Source organism: Prionailurus bengalensis, chromosome B4 (assembly GCF_016509475.1).
Source record: "Prionailurus bengalensis isolate Pbe53 chromosome B4, Fcat_Pben_1.1_paternal_pri, whole genome shotgun sequence".
NCBI lineage: Eukaryota > Metazoa > Chordata > Mammalia > Carnivora > Felidae > Prionailurus > Prionailurus bengalensis.
Genome location: NC_057358.1, coordinates 44,044,952 through 44,061,392, shown reverse-complemented (window position 1 = coordinate 44,061,392; position 16,441 = coordinate 44,044,952). Strand labels below are relative to the sequence as shown.

General features: G+C 38.8%; 1 protein-coding gene across 1 annotated transcript; it reads right to left on the bottom strand.

Annotated features, from left to right (window-relative positions):
• Window positions 1-382: 382 nt before the first annotated feature.
• Window positions 383-12,736, bottom strand: CLEC12A (C-type lectin domain family 12 member A). The gene is made up of 6 exons (XM_043562088.1): window positions 12,545-12,736; window positions 7,003-7,101; window positions 6,521-6,709; window positions 5,442-5,593; window positions 3,953-4,059; window positions 383-1,643 (listed from the first exon to the last, which is right to left on the bottom strand). The coding sequence occupies exons 1-6, from the start codon at window positions 12,633-12,635 to the stop codon at window positions 1,466-1,468; spliced, it is 816 nt and encodes a 271-aa protein (XP_043418023.1). The 5' UTR covers window positions 12,636-12,736; the 3' UTR covers window positions 383-1,465.
• Between the last annotated feature and the right edge of the window lie 3,705 nt (window positions 12,737-16,441).

Below are 16,441 nucleotides of genomic sequence, written 5' to 3'. Positions count from 1 at the left end.
TATTAAGGTTTTCTTGTATTTTGTCAGCAACACTTGCATGCTTCGTTTCCCAGGAAGCAGATTCTGAAATCAAGGTTAGCGAGGCGGGGGGGTTGGGGTGGTTATTAGGGAGCACCCTCAGTGCAAGAGAGGGGAAGGAACCAAGATTGGGCAGAATGTTTTCCGCATTTTATTACATTTATGACTATTTTATCTTGGGACGCTGTTATATATGATATTGCTTTTTAAATTTTTTCCATGGTTTACTGCTAACCTACAGAAATATGATTGACGTTACACCCTGACATTGTATTTTGAGGCTTTATCCAACAACTCTGATAAATTACGTATTCTAATGGTTTATAAGTTCTATCGTTTTTACGCACACACATACGCAAATATATTAGCTACAAATAAAAATGTTTTATTTCTTCCTTTCTCATGTTTTACATATTTAAATTTATTTTCCTTGCCTTATTTTCCTGCCAGGGTCTCCAGGTTACTGAACAAAATGCTAAAGGCCATTCTGATCTGGGTCCGGAGCTCAAAAGCAAAACATTCACTTTTTTACCACAAGCATGGTGTTAGGTTTACAGGTGGTTATTAGTCCTTTGTTTGGTTTGTTTTTCTTTTCACTCTTTTGATGTCACCTTCCTTTAGCAGATTAGGGAAATCTTCTGCTTCAAGTTTCCTGAGAGATTAGGTATTACGTTTTCTCAAATGCTTTTCCACATCTATTAAAATAAATTTTTTCTTTCTCTTTCTTATGTTTTTTTTCCTAACATGTAAGGCAACCTGTATTGTAGCAGGATTCTCACACAGAGAGTTGTAACACTGAGGCTTTTGAATTTCCAGGAAGCAACTTTATTCGTGCCAACACTGCTCAGTTGGGTTCATACCCGAAGAACTGAGCACCGAACGTCATGTGGCATAGTTTTCTATACGTTTTCTATTTCTTTGTTTCCCATATACGGCAACACACACAAACATATAGTCGATTAAGTAGTCTCAATTTACAAGGTCATGAGAGATATTGTCACGTAGGCGCATAGCCAGGTTACTTTTTTTCTCTCTCCTTAGGGAGGGGACCCTACCACAGTATTACCAGCATAAATTCTAGTTGCTCGTGATGTATTATCCTTTCGATATAATTAATTCCTAGTTTTCATTTTCCCTGATGTTCTATAAGGTGGGTATTTGCCTTGTTATTTCTGGAAAAGCGGGAAAAGTTAGCTTCAGTTTTCTGTATATTCACCCAACCCACTGAATTCATGCTCAACATAAATTGAGCCTGTATCTAGATGATACGGTATGACTTTAGGCTCCTGTTCCATAGCCAATGAGGAGAAAGAAAGTTTACAAATGTACATGGTTAGGAGAGAAGCAGAGATTTAGTCTCATAGCATCTGTACTCCATTTGTGCGGGTCACAAGATGTATGCTCCGTGCAGTTGCCTAAATGGCAGCATAATAGCAAATTACTTGCACTAATCATATTTTTCATCTGGTATTTCACTCATTAGTGTGTTCTCAATCTTCACTGGGTTAGCCAGCTTCTCACATATAATATTCTTTGAGTCAGAGCAGAGTGTATAGGAAACATATATTGTGTCTATATATCCACAAAACATGGTGTCATCGACGTCCTTTGTATTTCGTACAAACCTAAAAGAGAAAAGAAAGAATGCGCTCAGCTAGTAGAAAGTTTGGAATGGATTCACAGGAAACAAAATTACTTTTCCACCACATCATTGCTCCTGGGTCTCCCTTGTCTAAAATACATTTTAATTATTATTTGGAGCATGAAGAGTATCCCGGCTACTCATATGTATCAGCAGATATGCAATAGCTAATGCTATCTTATTTCAGCCTGCCTCTCCTGGTTTTTTACACCTGGAATATTTGCTGTCTTTTACTTCCAGATGGTACCGCCTCCTTTCTCCAATACTTAATATGATTTAGAGTAATACAATTCTATTAGATTCTCCAGTCTGGCCGCAGTAGTAAATCTTTGACAATGTTTCTTCAAATATTTTTCATAATCACTCAAATCAAGAATTAACCTAATATGTGACACCCTCAGTTCAACATCATCTCCAAGTGACATTTCCCCCCAAGCCATTTTTTCAGAGATTTTATTCCGAAGTTCTGAATAATTACCAGCTCCTAATATAAGATTACTGAGCAAGGACTATGCATCCAAGACAAACTTATAAATTGAAAATATTATCTTTTGGGAAAAAAATGTAGTATCAATGCTTGGGTCAACAAATAATGATCACCAATAATCATTATTAATGATTAATAAGTAAGCTCATCAGTTCATAACAAATAAATAAGTTCATCAGTTAAATTTTCAAAAGTGAAATTTCCTTATTGGAAGTGACATAATACAGATGTCATTGATCACAACCCCTTTCCAGAAATAAATCCCAAAAATAACATTATTAATAAAAAACAAAATGAAATATACATTCGTATATACACATGTATATACATTCATATATACATACATATATGTATATTCATATATATTCATATACATACATATTCATATATATTCATATACATCCATATATACACATATATACGTTCATATATAATTATATATTATATACGTATATAAGTATATAACGTATATATGTTATTATATACTTTTTAATTTTGGTATTATTTCTTAATAATTAAAAATATATACTATGCTTTCTATTCCACCATAGATTATCTTCCCATTAGCAATAATAACAAATAAACTCATGGAAATTCTTCTTTTTCAAAACAAGATTTCATCTGTACTCTCTCCTGATGTACGCATTCCCGTTACTGCTAGTCCTTTACCCCAAATGAGATTTTAAAAATATACATCCTTCCGTCCTCCATTTGTACACATAGTATCCCCCCTTTATTCTGTCATTGCAAACTCCCAAAGACACAGCTGCTTAGTCTTCCTGACCCATATTCTTACATCTACTATTCCTATCTGAAGGAAAAAAAAACCAAAACAAATACATCAATACTTGCATTTGCTTCTGGCCCACTGTGAGGAGTGTGCAGGAATCTCAGGGTATTTAGTGTGGCTGGACCCCAACATAACTGCCCTGCAGTCATACCTGCTTGACGTGTCCTCAGCCGACAAATATGTATAAATGTGTGGGCTTGTGGTAGTACACTGCAGGTTGACGTTCTGGTTTCCTTCTTTAGTCTAATCCTGTCTCTTTCCCAATTTTCAGGCATTATAAAATACAAATGGGAATTTTGACATTGTTTTTATATGTGCTTTGTCTGTCTCTCCTCCCCTCATCACAGGTAGAACAAATATAACATATGAATCAATTTATAACGGTATAGTTATGAGCACTTTCTTAATATATTGCATGACAAAATATTTTATGTATGCCATATATGTAATATACCATGCCCATGCTCATTGTATCCTCTTTGCTGGAAGTGTTTTAGTCTATCTCTAAATTTTTCACTCAAAACGGCCATTTTAAATGTCGCTTACAACACAAATTTCAGAGCTAAAATGTATCTTTGGTTGTTCTATGTATTCTTACTGAAGGATTTATCACATTATATCCTTTTTATATATAGAATTGTTTAGTCTGTGCATATAATCAATGGTTAAGTAATGAAGGGAAGAATCAGTCTTTCTTTCACCTTTGAATCTCAGCACTTAGTCAAATTTTAAGCACGAGGGTAGAGCCCAGTGAATTTTGTTGGCCTCTATAATTTGCTGAGTTAAAAGTCTCACGGGAATTCCCTTTTACTGTACTACTACAAATACGTTCACTAGTGACCTGTCAAGATAATGAGAAGTCGTTTGTGGCAACGTTTTTGCATCATTAAGCGCATTAAAGATGTTGAGGGTGCAGTTTCAACCACAGCTCGTTTAAATTGTAATCTATAATGCTAATGGAGAGCACACCTTTACTCCAACCAACTACAAAAGTTCAATAAGAAGAAAGACTTACCAGTCAGAGGAGAAAATTGTCTCATCCACTATCTTGTAATCTGCATAATATTTTCTGGGAGATAACCCCAGCCAGTATCTACGTAAGTTCCTGGATTTTACAAATTCCTACAAGAAATAGAGGTGGAAAACAAAAACAAAAACAATTGTCTCCCATTTCTGTGTATTACTTCACAACATAATTTGTGACAAATTACTGTTTTAAGGTAACATCTTTTGACATTATACTACTACTTTTTGAGGTCATTAGAAAAAAAAGGAAACAAAGTGCCCCTTACTATAAGACTCCCTGCAACACTTATATATCATTTACTGCTTCACTTGGAAAAGTATCTACCGGTCCATGCATTACTTTAACTTAGGCTCTGTGAAGTTCACCAACTTCAAGATTCAAATATAGAGCAGTAGTCTAGGGGCAAAGGAGGTGGTTAACCACTAAAACACAAGTTAAGAGAAACAGGAAAAGCAGGAGAAAAACATAGCAAAGTCAGACGAGAAGTGGTTACAGACTAGAATTTAGATCCAGTCCAGACTTTTGTAGCCAAAGTAAGGTTTTCTCACTCATATCCAGACATTTTTTTTTTTTGAGTAAATAACTATGAGTGGATCCTTTGAGAAGGACGGGGTGTAGAAGCGACCATAGTTTCATTTCCCCTGCTGCTATCAAGGCGGACAAAGATTCTCACAGTAGGGAAGCCGAGACTTTTCGGAACATGAGTTTTTTTTCCTTAAATAATATTATCCAATATTATCCAATTATTATTCATAATAATATTATGAATATTATCCAAGAGAACAGAAATGTCGAGGAATACGTAATGGTATGGAGATACCACTTAGATATTAGAGAAAAAGAAAATGAATAAATATAAATACATAAATACACACATACATCTTCTACAGAACTCACTTTTCCTGGAACCCAGGGAATCAGTATAACATATCCGCTTGGCACTTGCCTTTGACCTCCCATCTTAATCCCTACTTTTTTATACATATGTTATCCAACCTATCTTCTTATTGTAGGTTGTGGCGTTGACTTTTTCTCTTAGTTAAAAAAAATACAAAATGGTAGAAACAAAGAGTCTTCTCGATGTAAATTTTATGGAATTGTAACCCTTAAGAATGATTTCCAGGTCTTCTATTTTTTTAGATAAATTCTCAGAAATTGTGTTCTGAGAGTTGATTCTAAAGTTGTGGTTTGGAAAGGCTCACAGCCCAAAAGATTCTGGGTACCCCAAATCTACCCATCTGCCCAACCTCTGAGAGTCCATGGATGTTAAGGTCCTAAGCTACGGTTTGGGATCACACCTCGGATATACTACCTCGCAATAAACGTCCTAAGTGTCAGTCACCTCATACCCTAATTAAAATAAGTGAGACTCATGTCTGGATTAGTACAAATTTTCTCCAACACGCCTCAATCCTCTCTATTCTATGATGGGAAAAGTGACTTCCTTCTTCCCAGGCAGAGATACAGGGGATCTTACCAATACACTTTTGTTCTTAATCATCAATAGGCTGGCATTTTGAGCAGAACAAAACATGGCATTCTTTTGCCATGTTACATAATTCTTAGTTACTAGGTAACAGTTGTCCTCATGCCATATCCACTTCTTTGGGCAAGGTTTACATTTGTGCTCTGAAAGAAGAACGTAGTTTCATTTGGTTTGGGTTGATGATCTTCATTACTCTCATTATTCCCATTGTCCTCTGTGTTGAATTTACCAAATTTACTTGTCTTTCTTGCTTTTACATGAAAGGCGAAGAACCTGAATCTTGTGTTCCAGGTCCCTGTATACCACCGCAGTGCGTCCAAAACATAATCTGAACAATACATTTCAAATTAAATGTCCAGGGTATTCCAGTGTATTTTCTTAACTCCGGAGTCCAGAATACTGATGAATTAATTTACTTTTCTCTCTTTGCCATTTTTTAAATTACTACATGGCAATGAAAGCTAATCACAAAAACATTGTGTGGTAAGAATCAACCCCACAGCCTGCATCAACCCATCTCCAACTAGGGCGTTTCTGGCTGTCTGACATTGAATACTTGGGGGAGTTTTCAAAAGCACGAAGAACATATTTTAGTTATGATAACCATAGGAACTTTAGAGATATTGAAAGACCAGTTACTCCCAATTCGAATGGCAAGACTTAACTATTTCTTTGCTATTGATTCTCATCAAACATTGACTGACGTTTAGGAACAAGGTCACCTATAAAGACCTTCTCTTCTATCCTTTAAGAAGGATATAAAGAGGTGACTTATCCTCTCCTCATTTTCTATTGACCTCAGTGCCAAGAATAATAGTAAATTTCAGATTAGAGAAACTGTATGTGGTCCAATATTTTATTAGTTGTTATCCTCCGATAATTTGGGGCCTACAGTTGTTATTTTCTTATTTTTCTTTGCACAGTGAGTCCTTTGTCAAGTACGTTTAATTCCTCTCTCCAAATAATGGCATCCCAGGGAAAGGCTGCTAGCTTCTGATGAAATAATTCTCAGTGACTCCAAGGTTTTGTTTATTGTCTAATAAATAGCTCACAGAGGAATATAGGATTACCTGGTTCTCTTTGGTAAAGCTCATGACATAATTTGGTGGCTATTTCTTGCAGCGTGAGAGATAGGTTCCTGATCATCTGGGAACTATTCATGCTATGCATCAATTGTACAGAAACATTTCTCTGAAGTTCTTCTTTGATATTTTGTAGTTTATTCAATTTTCTAATTTCTTTCTTCAAAGTTATGTAAACTTGAGGTAGAAAAAAAAAAGAAAAGAAATGACAAAATATTTTAATCCCTCAACCCACCCATCACCTTCTTTCTGCTGAACTAGTATTATGCCCGTGGGCGATGGAGGGAAGGAGTCACTTCACGGGAGTGAGGGAAACAGACTACCGTATTTAAGTACCTAGCTGTCAATACCTTTTGTGGGTGTCTCACCTACAACCACCCCAAAGCCTCAAATCAAGAGTATACTGTCTTGTGAAACTCATAGAATTCTAAGTGTCTTTCCCTTTCCGTCAAAACATAGGTAATACGTACATACGCTTCCTAAGATTCCTAGTCCAATCAGCAGCAGAAGGCATAGGAGAATCAGAGCCAAGGCTCTCTGATGCCACGCATGGGAAGTAGCAGCAGGTGCTGTGGAAAGCAAAATGAGGGAACAGGCCGGAAATGGTATGTATCTTCATTTGAATAATTCATTCATTCATTCATTCATTCATTTTGGCTTTATTTCTTTCTGCCTCTGGAGTGAGTAAAAACTCCAGGCCATTTAAAAATAGCTTTTCAAAGAATAAGTAAAAAACATGTTGCTAATTGTTTTGCACACAAACTCGTTCTCACAGGAGAGGCCGTTAATGGGTAGGCTGATCCAAGACACAAGGAGGCAAAGATGGGATTTAAAAAGGAGACTTGAGAAAACCAACGTATAATATATAATGTATCTTTTCTGTACAAATTTGGGGGAAAGGGGGAGCTGGTGACTAATAGAGAGGTCAATCAGAGCAATCCTGTCTTGAGTAGATGATTGTGATTGTCAAAGAAAATCATTTGTTATTTAGGTTCTTCCTCCCCAGATCCTGAGAATTTGGCTGTGGAACATAATTGATAGACTGTCTCTTGTAATGTCTCCGTGTGTCCTCCCTTCAGCCAAACCGTAGGCCAGATCGATATCATTTCTACATCCGAATTTCTTCATATTATTAGCAACAAACTTCTGCTGGATGTTTCTCTTTTGCTAAACACAGAAACCCTCAAATAGATCATTTCCCTATTTAAAAAAAACAAGAATTGCAAACTTTATATTATAAATTATTCATTATTAAATCACTACCTGATTTAAATTATCATCATTGGTATATACATGGATACTAGATGTTTCCAAAAATATAATTCAGGAATAACATGATAAGCTCATTATATTTCTGATCTGTGTTATGTCCCACATCTCTTAGTTGCTGCTGTAACATTGTGAAGTTTAGAGAGAATTGAAAATATAATGTAAAACAGATTTTTAGACTTTGAACAATAGTTAACAGTGAAAGAACTATATAGTCAAGATCTTATCTAAGGTGAAAAATATGACTTCAAGTGCTATCTTTCGTAAGAATTATGTTCTCATCTATTTATGTATTCAATTAGTCAAAAGTTCTGTTCAACAGGAAAGGTTTAATGAAGACAGGAAAAGTATTGAGTTGTGTTTTGCTTGTTTGTTTGTTTTGTTTTTTTGGAAAGATCACTGTTACTGCCTCTGGACAACAAATTCATCATAGGGCTCAGTGTTGGAAGCAGGGAGAACAGCAAGAAAACTATTGTAGCATGCCATTTGAGAGAGGATAGTAGTTTGCTTTACTAGGAATAGAGAATGTGATGGCCCACGAATCCATTAAGAATACATTTTGAAGTTAGAATCTATAGGCCGAATTTATGAAATGTTTCCAAGACGTTTTTTCCTTGACAGAGGTGGTAGATAAGAAACATACACACTTAGAGGCAGTATAGTGAAGTAACAAAAAAAAAAAAAAAATGCACAGCACATTCCTAGGGCTAGGGTGCCTGGGTTTTTTTTTTTTTAATTTTTTTTTAACATTTATTTATTTTTGAGACAGAGAGAGACAGAGCATGAATCCGGGAGGGTCAGAGAGAGAGGGAGGCACAGAATCTGAAACAGGCTCCAGGCTCTGAGCTGTCAGCACAGAGCCTGACGTGGGGCTCGAATTCACGAACCGTGAGATCATGACCTGAGCCAAATTCGGCCACTTAACCGACTGAGCCACCCAGGCGCCCCAGTGTGCCTGGGTCTGAACGCTGGATAAGCTACTTTTCACATGGGACCTTGGACAAGTCATTGAATGTCCCTGGGCTTACTTTCTGCATTGGTTAAAAAAGAAAGCCATAAAATACCAGAGATTAAGTGATCTAATATTGGTAATACTATTAGAACACTGCTGGCACATAGGTGATCGTATTTAATATGTATTTGTATTTATATTTACATTTATATTCATATTTAGATTTAGATTATTTATATTTAATGAGATGAGGATGATTAGGGAAAGGAAACAGTTTTAGGGGAATTTTTTTTTAAATATACTAAACTTTCAGGTACAGTGTGATTTTGAATGTTGTATTTTCCAATATTTCTTTACCTTTTTTCTCCCTTTAGTACTCTATGTGTCTTTCATTTAACTTAACCTCCAAAAGAAATAGAAATTTGGGGGCGATATACGCTTACTTAGTAGAAAACCAAATGACATTTAAAAAAAATTTTTTTAACGTTTATTTATTTTGGAGACAGAGAGAGACAGAGCATGAACAGGGGAGGGGCAGAGAGAGAGGGAGACACAGAATCTGAAACAGGCTCCAGGCTCTGAGCTGTCAGCACAGAACTTGACCAAGGGCTCGAACTCACGGACCGTGAGATCATGACCTGAGCCGAAGTCGGACACTTAACCAACCAAGTCACCCAGGCGCCCCCCAAATGACATTTTTTAAAGTTTTCTCTGTCTCTCTTTTTTCTCTCTGTTTCTGTCTTTCAGACACACACACACACACACACACACACACACACTTTTCCTTTCCTTTCCTTTCCTTTCCTTTCCTTTCCTTTCCTTTCCTTTCCTTTCTCCCTCTCCCCCCTTCCTCCCTCACCCTCCCTTTCTTTCTTTTCTTTCTCTTTTCTTTTCTTTCTCTTTTCTTTTCTGTTCTTTTCTTTTCTCTAATAATGAGGCTTAACGTACCAGAATTGTGGTGTGTGTGTGAGTATTTTGTAGCCTCCAGTAAACATTGTTTTTTCCTTTTCTAAATGATGAGTTAGATTCTGGAAACATTAACTGCATCATATGGCTATAAAAATCACATTGAAATCAAGTATCAAACTATTAAGTTCTGCTGAACAGTTCAACCAAAGCAGTCACTTCTTTTTAAATTAAAAAAATTTTTTTTTCATGTTCATTTATTTTTGAGAGAGAGAGAAAGAGACAGAGCATGAGCGGGGATTGGGCAGAGAGAGAGGGAGACACAGAATCCGAAGCAGGCTCCAGGCTCTGAGCTGTCGGCACAGAGCCCGACGTGGGGCTGGAACACACGAACGGTGAGATAATAACCTGAGTCCAAGTCAGATGCTTAACCAACTGAGCCACTCAGGCGCCCCCAAAGCAGTCACTTCTTAAATGCCATATATAAAATGAGAAAATTTAATCCAAAATGTAACCCATACTAGGAAACTAAATTAAGTAAAGATTTATGAAAAAGAGCTCTATCCCCATTCAACCATAATATTCCCTGAGCTATTATCTCATCATTCAAAGAATGAATAGACCTAACAGTAAGCTAATGAGATGTGATATAATCTGGTTTTACGAGTAATATGTCTAACAGTGTGGTAACACGTTCATTCACAAAATTCGAATTTGTAGATCTAAACACTATTATCTCACTCTTTATCTACCATTATAGTTTAATGTTAAAGAAAACTTCCTCACCTTTCAGTCTGAAGTTCATGCACCCTATGTAATTACATATTGCTACAGAGGACTGTTTAACATCCTTCTCTGAACAAAATTTGATTTCTCAGATGGTAATGGTCAAATTGGAGCAGTTAAAAGTAACAGAAGTTAAATTCCTTTTAATACGCCTTTCCGAAAAATCTTCTTGACCTTATTTATTATTGTCATTCTTTTTGAGAGCCTCTCATTTTCATTTTTGGCACCTGGAACTGAAAATATGGTTAACTTGGGGCACCTGGGTGGCTCAGTCCGTTAAGCGATCGACTTTGGCTCAGGTCATGATCTCACAGTTTGTGGGTTCGAGCCCCGCATCGGGTTCTGTGCCGACAGCTCAGAGCCTGCTTTGGATTCTGTGTCTCCCTCTCTCTCTGCCCCTCTCCTGCTTGCAGTCTGCCTCTCTCTCTCTCTCTCTCTCTCAGAAATAAGTAAACATGAAAAAACATTAAAAAAAAACAAGTGTGGTCAACTTTAAATATTAAAGAAATATGTACTAGGTTAAATGAATACGCAAAAAATGATGAATGAAATCGTGGCCAAGAAGAAAACATTTTACGGGCACTCGGGCGGCTCAGTTGACTAAGCTTCTGACTCTTGGTTGGGGCTCAGGTCATGAACTCGCAGTTTGTGGGTTCAAGCCCCTTGTCAGGCTCTGTACTGGCAGTGTGGAGCCTGCTTGGGATTCTTTCTCTCTCTCTCCCTCTCTGTCCCTCCCCCGCTTCTCTCTCTCAAAAAGAAATGAACATTAAAAAAAGAAAACCTTTTATTGGTGTATTTCCCATCTTTATTTATCTATCTTTCATTGAAACCTCACAAAATAATCATTAAACATGTTAGCCTTTTTCAAAAGGGCACAATTAGCATACACTAAATTATGGCTGCAAGCTCATAATTAAGCAGGTATTGTTATCCTATTTTATAGATGAGAGCACAGAGCTTCAAAGGGTCAAGTGAGTTATTCACCTCTGATCGGTTCCGAACCCTCTCCTCCATAATTCCGGCAGGTCAATAAAGTAGAGAGGCTTCCCCAATCCCCAGACATACATGTGACACTCAAGCACACCCTGTGCTCACTGAACCCTTGTTTCTCTGCTGAAAAACGGCGATGCCCAGGATTATGTCATAAGACAAATAGGATAGGGGCGCCTGGGTGGCTCAGTCGGTTGAGCGTCCGACTTCGCTCAGGTCATGATCTCATGGTCCATGAGTTCGAGCCCCGCATCAGGCTCTGTGCTGACAGCTCAGAGCCTGGAGCCTGCTTCGGATTCTGTGTCCCCCTCTCTCTCTGGCCCTCCCCCCATTCATGCTCTGTCTCTGTCTCAAAAATAAATAAATGTTAAGAAATAAAAAAAAAAAAAGACAAATAGGATAGTGCTTGTCACATGGGCCGGGGGGGAATGCGAGCCAGTTTTCTTATTGTATTTGTGACTAACTAGCATTTTCTTAGCAAAAAGAAGAATATGCACGACCATGACTCTCCCGGGCAATATGTGCTTCTTGTTCTAAGACTTCATTTCACTGAGGAAAAAAAAAAAAAAAGTTTCACCATCCAGTAAAATCAAAATATGAGTCTATCCCAATCATCTTGAGTGTGATGTTAAAACACAGGAACTTCGCAGAAGGTGGAGGGTTTGATGTACTAATTAGCACCTTTAAGAAAAACCCTATATAATCATTTTGTACATTAGTAGCTTTGGTCAAAATGAGAGGCTTAAATTAAAATTTCATGGAGGGGCACCTGGGCGGCTCAGTCGGTCAAGCGTCTGACTCTTGATCTCTGCTCAGGTCATGATCTCACAGTTCGTAGGTTCGAGCCCCAACGTGGGCTCTGTGCTGACAGAGCAGAGAGCTTGCTTGGGGTTAATCTCTCCCTCTCTCTCCCTGCCCCTGCCCCGTTTATGCTCTCTCTCTCTCTCTCTCTTTCACTCTCTCTCTCTCTCTCTCGCAAAATAAATAAATAAACATTAAAAAAATAAATAAATTCACACTGAAGGATCATGGTCAATTCACTAATACCTAAGGTCTTCTACCCTTCCGCTCCTATCAACCTGCAACACCTCCCAAGCTCAGCGTCTTACCTTTGATTCCAACTGTGCCAAACTCCTGGATACTTTTCTTTCTACCGGAGTCCTGAAAATTGAGGTCTGCGTAAGTAACCTCTTCAGACATCGAGGCTATGAAAAGGAATCCCCCCCCCAAATTATTACTCTTTTAAAAAGATGAAAGTGAACTAACGGAGTTGAATGTCACACAGGAATTGTGGCTTTGAACTTCTGTGTGTAAACCAAAACTTACGCTTAGAAGCTTACACTTCTCTTTTCGCTGTACCAATCCCGGGAGTCTACAGATGAGCTGCAGCCTATGAGAGGCCTTAGACAGATACAGACACAGTTGCAAGACTGAAAGTTTTTTTTTTTCTTATCTCTTCCTTTTTCTCATTTCTCAATATCTACCAACTACCAAAAGTGGCTTTCAAAATTGTTTTGGATATGATCAGTGTCATGCAAGGGGGCACGGGTCACCAGCAACACAGGTGCAGATATACAGAATTTATTGGAGCACAGACGTTCTCTCTCGGTCCCTGCCTAGGTCCTGATAGGATTTGCCTTTTTGGGAGACCGCACAAACCCAGAGCACCCCCAGGGAGACACAGAGGACAAGCCCCACTCTAACTCTGTTACATAGGAATAGGTTAGCCTAAGAGGAGCGAGGGGACATCTAGTTTCTCTAGTGGCAAGAAATAGATTAAGGGATCTGGGGCCCAGGAACCACACCACGGGGTACACATGCTAATGGCCAAGGTGGGTATATCAGAGGCCCCAGAAATTGCTTTGTAGTCCGGGAAAACCGACGTCCGTCTTGCTGTCTCTCCACAGACTGGCTCATTCTTTTGTGAGCCAGCTCTCAGCTAAAGCCTACTAAAAAGGAGATGTAAATGAGTCTCCGGGGTCATGCAGGTCAGGATCTCATAAGGTTGATGCAGTCTTCCTAGGAGGCAGGGGTCCATTCATTTACTGATCAAGTGTAGAAAGTGAAGGTGGAAGTCGGGGCATGATTGTTTCTGAGTAAGTTCTTTCCTCATTCTTATTAATGAATCTGATGTTTTCAGTTGCATAATTGAGGAGTCGAGAGACCATAGTGAGAGTGCCATACTCAGGTTCAAAAAGGAGACCCACAGTCAGGATCCAAAGACAAAACGCAAGTATGTGCATTAAAAGGGGAGTTTGAAGGGAAGAAAATGAAAGGACAATTTGTAAGATGTGGGTAGGCTCAAAAGAATATAATAATAATAACAACAATAATATTTATGTATTATATAATATATAAATATATTTATTCTTATTATGGAATATATAACATTATTATTATTATTATTATTTTCCTTTGAGCCTATCCACATCTCACAAATGGTCCCTTTACTTGTATTTACTATTTGAATCTGTCACTGTGAACAATATTAACTGTTGCTTTAGGGGCGTGGGAAACACTGTCGCCAACAGTGACCTGCCTCAATTTCCAACTTAACAGAACCATGATTGTGTTCCTTCTGCACACACCAAATGCTCCAAACCCTAGTCTGGCGAACCAGCAGCAAAAATTCGTCTCGTGAGCTCTCACGTATAATACAAAGAACAGCTACTTCTGCTTCCAAATCAGTTCCCAGACAACACGCTGTGAATATAGGGCGTTGACCATATTCCGACAGGTGTTTTCAAGCATGTACAATAGGTTATAAGGGGGTGCTCCAAACCCCCACACGACCATCTCCCAGGTTCTTAAGTCTTCAAAAGCGTTCCAGTCATTTCTCTGTTCTACCAAGCTACCTGTTCTGAAGAAGTGGGCCATCCATTAAGTCCAGCGAGTTGTTATGCACGGCTCCCTTCCTTTGCCTTGAAATTAATTTCTTTGTCAGGAGGCATGTTGTAAGAAATGCCATGGAGATTAAGAAATTGATCTGTAAAGCCATGACTAATGGGGCTGTCTGATGCATTGACTAGAAGAAAGACAAATCTGGGTCTGCATCAGTGTTCCAGTTTTTTTTTTTTTAAACTCAATTTTCTCTCGTTTCTCAAATATCCCGCACACGCATGCACGCGCACACACACGCACACCCTCCCTTTAGCTAGAGACTCATCAATCCCGTCCAATCTGAATTCTTCTCTTTCGTTTAACCAAACAGCAAAATGGATCTCATTAAGCTCATAGTTAAGATTGTACTTTCACTACATCCATCGGGTATTTCTCATACATCATCTTAACTTACAGGGAAGAAGTTTATCTGGCACAACACTTCCTAGGAAAGAGCATCACAGATAAGAAGCCATCACAGTTCCTTAACTTTCCTTTCTTAGAGGTATTTGAAGCCAATGGCTGCTCCTTTCTCTTTAAACACTTTTCTTTTTTGGATTCCATCTTGCCCTCACTTAATCCTTAATCAAATTATTCGTAATTTGAGTTATTATTTATTTCTATTCTAGGGTTTTCATTCGACTCTTGAATTATTTCCACGCGTTGACATTCTTTATATTTTTTTTTCTCTTCACTTAAACACACTAACCTGGGGCGCCTGGGTGGCGCAGTCGGTTAAGCGTCCGACTTCAGCCAGGTCACGATCTCGCGGTCGGTGAGTTCGAGCCCCGCGTCGGGCTCTGGGCTGATGGCTCAGAGCCTGGAGCCTGTTTCCGATTCTGTGTCTCCCTCTCTCTCTGTCCCTCCCCCGTTCATGCTCTGTCTCTCTCTGTCCCAAAAATAAATAAACGTTGGAAAAAAAATTAAAAAAAAAAACACACTAACCATTTTTGTTTTAAATTTCCTGTCCAATATCATCACTATCTGAAAGCATTTGCAACTCATTTTTCTTTTTATTAATATAATTTATTGTCAGATTGGCTTACATACAACACCCAGTGCTCATCCCAACGAGAAGCTCATTTTTTTCTCAATTTGGCTTGTCAGTTGGTGTTTTGCCAGTTAGCTTTTTCTTTTTTTTGGGGGGGGGGGATGCCTCATATTTTTTTTTATTAAATGCCAGATATCGTATGCAAAACCAGCAGAGATTATGAATTTTTTTTTATTAAAAGGTGGGTTTTGTTTCCTGTTTTCCTGGCAGGCAGGTACAATAGAAGCAGTAAGCCTTGATCGGTTCGAGTCCCTCAAGTTCTGTCTTGTTGGTTCTTTTTATAAATTTTGTTCAACCTTTATAGTGATCATGTGATACCGGCCATGGTTCTATGGCCAGAACCTGAGATCTCCTGGTTGCTCACTGTGTAAAACCTACTGAATACATGTATAAGTGTATAAGTGGTCAAGCAATGCATCTACTCCGTTTTTTTTTTTTTCCGAAACGACCCATACTAGGGACAGTATCACAGATGCAGAAGCATTAGCGGTGACCGTACTTCCCTGTCACCTGTTACACTATAGGGTCATGCACAGGAATCCGGCAGGTCTGGACGTGTCAGACTCCAGGTGGGAGATTGTGACGCTGCGCACGGGTGTTACAGGTGCAAGGCTGGGGAATCCTCAGCCCCGCTGCGGGAGCCAATGAAATTAGCTAAGAAATTTGGTCACGATGTTATGACATCGTGGTCAAGACGTCTCTGACGCTGCTGCCTCAGTATGTTCACCACAGAAACCGCCAGCTCACTCCTTACGTCTGTAACTGGAAGAGGTGTCGTGATTCCTCCCGCCACCCACACGGACTGTCTTAATCACTCGACCTTAGCCGGTTAACTCTGCAGATTCGCGGGAGCCAAAACGGAAGCAAATCCGTATTGGAGGAGGGAATGCTTTCCTCTCCTTCTTGTCCTGACTCTAAAGGGTGGCTGACGTTTATTCCACCGCAGCTGAGCAAACATTTCAACCTGGAAAGGCTGCGAGGCTGGATCACTGGGACTGGCAGCCAGCCCCTGGAGGGGAAGACTCAGTTTCACTTAGTGTGTAGAAAGCTGGAAAGGGCGTCACTCCTGCTGTTA

Coding starts and splice junctions, on each gene's coding strand:
- CLEC12A (XM_043562088.1), bottom strand. CDS start 12,635: ATGTCTGAAGAGGTTACTTACGCAGACCTCAATTTTCAGGACTCCGGT. Junction 7,102..12,544: donor TGGCACAGTTGGAATCAAAG/GTAAGACGCTGA, acceptor TGCTTTCCACAG/CACCTGCTGCTACTTCCCAT. Junction 5,594..6,520: donor GCTTTACCAAAGAGAACCAG/GTAATCCTATAT, acceptor TTCTTCTTTCAG/AGCACAAATGTAAACCTTGC.